The 8,631-nt window shown below is 45.1% G+C and overlaps 1 protein-coding gene across 1 annotated transcript in view; it reads left to right on the forward strand.

The window, feature by feature from the left end:
- RIN3 (Ras and Rab interactor 3) overlaps positions 1–2,622 on the forward strand; it is a 64,714-nt gene extending 62,092 nt beyond the window's left edge. The window contains exon 10 of the mRNA XM_077180630.1: positions 1,315–2,622. Within this exon, the coding sequence (XP_077036745.1) occupies positions 1,315–1,623 (309 nt within the window). The 3' untranslated portion in view covers positions 1,624–2,622. The remainder of the gene's footprint in view (positions 1–1,314) is intronic.
- Positions 2,623–8,631: the final 6,009 nt, after the last annotated feature.

Here is an 8,631-nt window from a genome sequence, read left to right on the forward strand (position 1 = left end):
GGCCTCCAGCCATGATGAGACTGGTCCAGGCAGGCAGGATACCCTGCCAGCCCCATGTGCTGTGATCAAATTATCACCCACAGGGAGGCAGCAAAGGCCATGTTTCACCTTCTGTAGCGCTTCCACAGTGCAGAACTGAAAATTGTGCATGCCGAGGGGAAAGCCAGGGAAAAGTCTCCTGTGGGGAAGGGTAGTCCATGTGAAAGCATGGAGTTGAACAGGTTTCCCATATTGCAGTCCAACCAGTCCCTGATGATCTCAGAAACCGGGAATGGTGTATGAGATACAGCAAATATCCATCCAGCCCTGAGTGCTACTCAGGCAGCAGTAGCTCATAGAAGTACCAAGCAAATTATACATTTCCCCAGAAGATTCCCACCACCTCCAGCAGCTGAAGGGCCATTTCCCACCCCTTTCAATGAGGCGTAGTATCAGACGTGAAAGCCCATTCTGGCAGAGCTAAACCACTTGCTGATATGTTCAGCAGGGCTCTGTCCATCCTTCTGCCTGCCTCAATCCACTGCAGTGATACTCCTTAAATAGAAGCCCATAGTCCATGCATTTGAAAACTCCCCTTCTGCCAGGGAACATTATTTTCTGAACAAAATGGGATTTGTTTTGGAGTTCACAGATGCAAATTAAAGACACAGTTTCCACTGTGACCAAAAGCTCTCTAGAGTCTGTTCCTTATGGGTTTGGCAAGATGAAAGCTGTCACAACAGTTGTTACTGCCTGAAACAGGATACAAGTAAATCAGCTTTCTCAGCATAACTTCTGCTATTTCCTCACTGATGGAAGGAAGTTCAGAGGACACACTTTCAAGATGCTGTTTGGGTGATTGTGAAGTTGCAAGGCCACCACACTGCTAGCCCTATTCCATTTCTGGGAAACAGGGTTTTCAGGCCAGATCTCTGACATTTCTGGTCTGTTTTTCTTGTCTGTCACTTCTTTGCAAACCCTTTCTTCAGGAGCTGTAAAAAGATGGGCGAATGAACCATTGCAGATTGTTCTCCTAGGATATTCAGTAAAATCAGAAAATTCAGTAAAATTCAGTAAAAAAGTGTGTTAACTTCAGTGTCTTTATGGTGCTAACTATTTGGTAAAGTGCTTATTAAAGTATTTGCTGATTCAGAGCCTGACAGAGGGAAGAAAGAAGAGAGTAACTAGGACATTGGAGAATGACAAGGATATTTGGGAGCTCTAGGCAGCTAGAGATTTGTGACTGAATTCTTCCTCCTTCAGGTTTCCCATATTGCATTGGGAAACCTAGGTTACTGTGTTAACTGCAAGGTCTCTCCTCCTGTTTCTCTTCAGGATTTCATCTGTATCTCCTTTCTGGAAATCAGTGGTCAATCGAGGACACTTGCTTCCCGTCGCGATACCACAGCTGAGGAGCTGAGCCAGCAGTGTGCCGAGAAGTTTGAAGTGTCCCATCCCAAGGACTATGGACTCTTTGTTTATGTTGATGACCAGTGGCTGCAGCTGGACAAAGATGCCCTTCCACACCATATCAAAGTCTCCCTTCTGAAGAGTGAAACCAAGAAAGATTTCCATTTTATTTATAAACCAATTGACCATAAAACCCCACCAGTTCCAATTGTCAAAGAGTCAGACTTTTCCTAAGGGCCATGCTGCTTTTTTTCTGTCTTTGCTGTCATCCTGGAAGAGCTGGATAATTTACCTTGTGAGATCCTCTGGTATCTGCAGACCTTGGAAGGTCTCTGGAGTGTGGTCTTCAACATAGGGCAGATTGGCTAATGGTAGATGGTGTCTGAACACACAGCATTTCTCGCTGGAGGTCATTTGCAGAAGTAAAAGGAGCATTCAGGAGAACACTCATCCTCTGGAAAACTTGAAGTATCAAGCCTCAGAACCTCTCAGCTGCAACCAGCCAACACTGCAGAATGTAAATGAACAGTAGAGAAAATCCAGAGATCTTGCAAAAAGGTGGACATTTACTTTATAATAAACAATGGCAGGTGTGAATCACATCTGTGCACAAGGCCTTTGAAAGGCCTGCACACACCTCAATCTGTTTGGAGGTAAGACTGTGTTTGTGCTTTATAGTATCTGTTCGCCCAGTTTGAATAAACTGGGTCTTGTCTGATGTACTCAGTGGCATAGGGTTGCCACCTGTAGCAGAGCTCCATCTCTGTCTTGCTGTCAACAACGTCTTTGCCTTTGAAATCCACATAATTACAAACAGTGCAAGATGACTCTGTACTTTCATTAAGAATATATTTTTTGCCTTCTATCTGTCACTCAAACCAGGTAGCATAGGCATTTTCATCAATGTATTTTTCTTAAAGATTCAAAGTCTTCACCATCAGTTTTACATGTACAGCAGTTTTATTCACATTGGTTGTTTCTTAGTGTCTGGTTAATTGTATATTTATTTTAATGTGTGATATGGTGGAATTATTTTAAAATAAGTCTTTGTAAAGAACTTAATAATTTGCCCAGTGTATCAAACCAGATTAAAATTTGAAAGTCAAAAGGAGTTAGAATTAAATACCAATCCCTTTTTACATGGCTGTCATTTTCACAAGTGTTATCCTAGCTGTAATTCCCACCAGGTTATTACTTTAATAAATTCAGGCTGTTGCAGGTGGAACTTTCTAATTCTCCTTTCTATGTGTGCTTTAAGCCATTCAGTCATTGCAGACTTAAATTTCCCTGAACAAACAAATTCCCACAGAATACATTGAATCAATGCAAAAATGCATTTCACTGAATTTGAAACAATTTTTCGGGATTGAATAATGGAAACAGGAGCCTTAGTTGCAAAACAGGTCCGTGTCTTCTGGGTGCCTTCACACAGGCAAGATTCCCTCTGCAAACACAAAATACTGGGTTGTCTGCATGCAGGAAGCCAGTAACCTCCACTGCAGCTCCACCAGCTTGGAATCAGCAAAGCTGATTAGCAAAGCTCTGATTGCAAAAAGGTTTTTTACTCAGACTTGCTATTGTTTCTTCCCAATAACATTCAAAAGATATTTAGGGCACCTTGGGCCAAGTTGCCCAAGGTCTCTGCCTTATTCCTGAAGCTCCAAGGATAAAAGGGTATTACATAAAGCTGGTCCCTCTCTCAGTCTCCAGGGCTTGAAATAAATGTCAGTATCTACATGCCCCAGCTGTAGCCAAATCTGCATGGATAGCAAACCAGTGCTGTACATCTGCCAGCATGGCTGTGTGCACATCTTGTTGGGAAGGGACAACTACCAAGAATGAGGAACAGTGAATAACAGCAATCTTGGTTTTGAGGCTATCACGTGCAGAGCTTGCAGTGCGTGACAGTACAGCTGACTCCAAAGTCATGGTTATTTCTGCTATGTGCAGCTGTTGGCAGCTCTGCCTTGCCTCTGGGCAGCACATCTGCAGGATGCCAGAGGTGAAGCCCTCTCTCATGCTGCCATCACCCTCCTGCAGGGCTGTGTGCTCCTGCTCTCAGGGTGGCACTCGGGATGCTGGGGCTAAACCTGAGACACAAGTTTCTAGCACCAGTCTGGGAGCTAATGCTGCTCTCAGGGCTCTGAGGACACTCACACAGGTGTGGCTGTCTCCAGTGCCTCCCCAGTGCTTCCCCACCTGCACATGGTCCAGGACCCCACTTCAGCCTCCCAGGTCTGTCAGCCCCTGCCCCAGTGATGCTGCAGTAGGAGTGGTCTCCAGCTCCCCTGCCCTCAGCCTGTCCCCCAGCCTGTCCCCATTGCCAGGAATGTGCTGGATGTCCAGGGGAGGATTGGGACTCCCCTGATGCTCCCCTGATCCTTGGCCTGATCAAGTTATCATTATATTATAACATTCACAGTCAATGAGTCAATTACCTAAAAGTAATCTGATGGGTAAGAGGTTAAAATAGAAACCTGGAAGGAAAGAAACTAGGACTAATGTGCTGGATATTTCTGCAGAGCAACTGGACTTCACACACGCCAGGGTCAAGCAACTGATTGATGAAGGGAAGCACTCCAGCACCTCAGTGTCCTGGGACATCTGAGTCACCAGCTGGACCCTGGGGCCAGGGAGAAGTATGGGAGAGCTGGTCATGGAGCCTGTGGAAAGAGTGCAAAATCACTGCAATCTGAATGGGCTCAGACCTAAATTTACTAATGTCTAGACCAGCAAATTCCAGTTTTTGAAATGCAAGGAGTGCCTTGAACCTTTGAATTTATGTGGGCTTTTCTCAAATTGCACATGCAACATTTTCCTCCGGCGTAACAACTGCAAAGATCTGATTTAATTTGCAAGAGCTGCCATGGCTCTCCCAAACCTAGAGATTATTGATGTTAATGCAAATTACTGTGCCTGGTTGTGAGCTGCCTGGAAGGAAATCCTTGAGCTAGGGCTCAGTGCAGAGCAGAGCGTGCCCAGAGGCTATGGGCAACTAGCTTGTGTGGACCCATCATGTAAACCACCAGCAACATTCCATTAAACATACATCTCTGAAGTACAGGGGTAACATGGCCACAGCTGTCCCTTGTCAGGAAACATAAGGGGGGAGATGACCCATAAGATGGAATTTTGGATGAAATTTCATTTCCTTTTGTGAAGGGAAATGGAATCTTGCAATTTCAATGGGGACCAATTGGGCAATCTTTGGTGCATGTCCCTGCACTTGATGGCATCCCATGCCTTTTGATGGCTTTCACTTTGGCAACGATTTTTTTTCCCCCAGTATCCATGCCATGTCTCTCATATCTTCCCCTCAAAGTTCTGTTTTCCTCCTTGATTTTTTCTCTTATTTTGCAACATCTGTGAGCTTGGTTTTGGCATGTTTTGGTCCTTTGCACTGCACCTCATTCACCTCATTTTCTCCCAGACCATTTTCTTGTAGTCACTAAATATCCTTTTTTTTTTTTTTGGGGGGGGGGGGGGGGGGGGGCGTGTTCAGTTGCATTTCATCTGATCATATCACCTTTCCAGAGTTTTTGTTAAGTCTTTCTTAGTGACTTCTAGTGGAAAGAAGTTTCGAGGAAATTGTGCATTATGTTGTGGTAGGAATTCTTGAGCACATTCTCTGAGTTGGAGGAAGAGCTGTCATAAAATGTCTTTTGAATATGGTAAAACATGTGGGTGAATCATGAAGTTGGACTGTTGCCCTGGATACCAGGCTCTTGGGCCAGAAAGGTGAGGTGCTGAAGTTTTGCCTGTTTTTGGCCAAAAGCAGGGTGGGATATGTGAGGGCATGTGATGACCCCTATGATGGTATTTGGATGACAGAGATGGATGCTGCCTCTCCAAGCTTACAGCTCAGTGGTGGCACTCAGGCTCTGCCTGCACCAGGGTCACACAGAAACAGCCTGGAACAAACATGCTGTTGTTTTGGTAAAGCACTGATTCTCCAGCATGGAGATTGCTGGAGCAGTTCTGCATGTCCCTTCCTCTGGACCTTGCTGCCCAGGATCCTACCCTGCTTTGGGCAGGTATATGACATTTTGGATGGTATTGGAAAAAGAAGTCAAGTGTGGGAATGAAGTGGGCATTTTTAAAGGCTCCATGGGATTTTGTTCATTGGCTTTTCTATGGGGTTTCCTCATGCTGCAGCCCAGGCAAAGAGGAAGAAGCCCAGCCTGCTGATCTGTGGCCTCCCCTGGTTAGTCAAGACGGTCAGGCTGTTACTCATGTGCCAGTCCTCATGTGAGCTCTCAGCAGACAGGAGTGTTCCAGGAGGTATTGACCAAGTAGGGTTGTGCAATCCAGCCAAGGCCTCTTCAAACACTCATTTGCAGAGAAACATTGTGCAATGATCACTCATTGACTCACAAGGAATGGATCTCAGTGTGAGAGAGAGGAACAGTTGCTGAACCCAGCAACTTCTGCACAGAAACAACCAGCTGGTGTGGCCACTGCATGCACAGAGCTGATTTAGCACCTGTTTGCACCCAGTGACACAATTTGTCAATAATTCACTGAAATAATGACACTGGCAGGTCAAGTTTATCCTAAAATAAAAGCCATTGAGATCAAAGGCAGTTTCCATGCTGAATTCAAGAGCTTTTGTGCCTCTTCATGCTCCAGTCACCAACTCTACTTTGAAACCTGGCACAAGACTGGCTTTTTACTAAGGGCTTGTAGAGTGGTTGAGGCTGGCAGGGACCCCTGGAGGTCACCAGTCCTATCCCTATTCAAATGGGGCTGTCTCCCAAGGTTGTTCAGAGCCTCATCCTTTCAGTGCTGCAATCTCCAGGGTCATGCAGCCTTCCTGGGGCCCTAGTCCTGCATTTTAACACCTTGCACTGTGAAAAATGTTTTCCTCCTATCCAGCTGCTGTGCAGGCTCTGCCTGTCCCACCAGCATCCCTCCTTGGATGGGTGCTGTGAGTGTGGGATACTGGCCAGCTCTGCCTGTGGTGCAAGGCTTACAGAATTGTAGGACTTTTGTTGTCTTCCACATCTTTTGGGGTATCGTGACCCTAGGAAGCAAACAGCTTCTGACTCAGAATTTCCTGAGCTCTTGGCACAAAATGCTGCTTTAAGTCAGCACTTCAGCTTAAGTTTCTTTTTCCTCTGCTGCCCCTCCACCCTTGTTCCTACAGACAGAGGCTGAGCACAAGAATGAGACGCCTTCAGCCTCCTGCCCTGAGATGGCCATGGCTGCTCAGCACTTACCTTAAACTGTCCTGATGAGACAAGATGCAACTTAGTTTGAAGAGAGCTATAACAATACAGCTTACTGGAATATCTAAAGTGCATTATCTCCAGCTCAGGTGAACTGCTTTCTGCTTTATTGCTGGTAAAGAAGGGAGGGTGGTTACTGGTGCTCTGAGCAAAGCTAAGTTCATCTAAGTCTGCATTGTACAGAAGTAGCCAGCACAGTGTACTGTGGATGCTGACCATGGATCTGCCCTCCAGGTCCTCTCCAAGGAAAGGCAGTGAACTCCTGTGCAGCAGGATGTTGGGTAGAAACACAGGTGCAGATTTTGCACATGGTCAGAAAAGGGCCTTGGACTCCATTCTTAGCAACAAGGAGGAGGAGGACAGGAAACCTTGGCTGCAGTGCATGATGCTCTTCCCTGGGGCTACGGATATACACAACCTTCTGCTGTTTTTGTAAATAACACAGCCTCAACTTTGCCCTGTTTTGCCTGCTAGTGACAATTTGCTAGAAGCCTGACTGTTTTCCATATTTTGCATTCCAGCATCCCAACATTCTAGGAATGATAGGCTGAGTAACTGCATGCCTGCAGGAAGAGTGAGGGTGTCTGTACTTGCCCAACTAACCACAAGATACTCTGGCGTAAGACTGACCTTGCACAATCCTAAAATTATTTTCTCATTAGATTCTATCACCATGACAAAATAAACAGCCTGCCATGCAGGTACTAAGTCTGTGTGATGTCATTTGGAGGCCTTAAAGCAAATGTATTGATCAGTGCAGTGAAGGTTATTGTTTTTTTTTCCTGTGGGGCTGTTCCCTAATTGACTGAAAACAAAATGGGTCTGTGGATACAAACTGAAAATTCAGAGCATGCATGAGAACCTGCTCCATCTCAGACAGTGGGTGCAGTGACATCTTCAGTGTCTGTCTTCAGTTTGCCACATACCTGAGGGAAGGGGTATGCCATTTACGATGGTGAAGCTATGGAAATCACTTGCAAGAGGAAAAGAGAACAAAATCCCACTCTCACATTTTGGCTTTGCATCCTCAGAGATACAAGGATCTGCAGGAGGGTCAGGGCACATGATAACAAGTGCCACCAGGGTGTCAGTGATGTGTGAAAATAAAAACATGCTAGCAGCTGATTTCTCATCTGATAATTACTTTTTGAGGTCTATGTACTATGGCTGGAGACTCTTGGGCATAAAGTGACACCATCTACGAGGAACATGGAGGCCTCTTTTTTAACCTCTGCATTCTAGATGTGAAAATCCAGAAAAACAAAAGCCTCTTCTGAATCCTTCAGCAGAAAGATGGGCATATATAAAGAGTGCAAAAAATGTTAAACCTATGAATCGGTGATGCTAAGTGCTTGAGAAGCAGCCTGGATTTCTAGGGCAGAGAACAAGTCTAAAAGCAGAGATGAATGTATATATTCAAACAGGGCTTTGAAAGAGTTATTTCTTCCCAAGTGTTTGGGAGATCTTGGTACGCTTCCTTTCACGATAGCAGCCAGAATGACTAAGAGCTGTCTGTGGGGCCAGCCCTTCCTCCTGCCATCAGGGAATCAAATGCAACACATTCAGGCAGTCATGAATTTCATACCCTTATTTTTAGATTTCTGCTAAAAAAAACCCCAGCTTTACAGCTGAGAAATAACAAGAAGCAACTCAAAAGGAGCACATATCTGAACTTTCAACAACTCCCAAGGTGCAAACTTTCAGCTGTTAATTCAGTAAAGCCTAATTCTACAGGGTTTTACCTTTTCCATTCATCCTGACACTAGCTCTGCTCTGGGATTAATCTCTCTCTGCAGACAGTGTTCATGAAGCCATTCATGTTCCTCTTGGCCTTACCTAGGTCTTCTTTTTATACAAAACTAGTAGTTACACCTCTACAACCCCTTTCCTCTGTGTGGAGCTACCCAGAACTCTCTCTTCAGTTTTTGTCAGACTTCATTCTTTTCACATGGAGATGAGGAAATTTTGAATATTTTAACACACTGAAAATATTTCTGTATCCTGTCTCCACACG

The sequence above is a fragment of the Agelaius phoeniceus genome, chromosome 6, assembly GCF_051311805.1.
Source record: "Agelaius phoeniceus isolate bAgePho1 chromosome 6, bAgePho1.hap1, whole genome shotgun sequence".
Classification (NCBI taxonomy): domain Eukaryota; kingdom Metazoa; phylum Chordata; class Aves; order Passeriformes; family Icteridae; genus Agelaius; species Agelaius phoeniceus.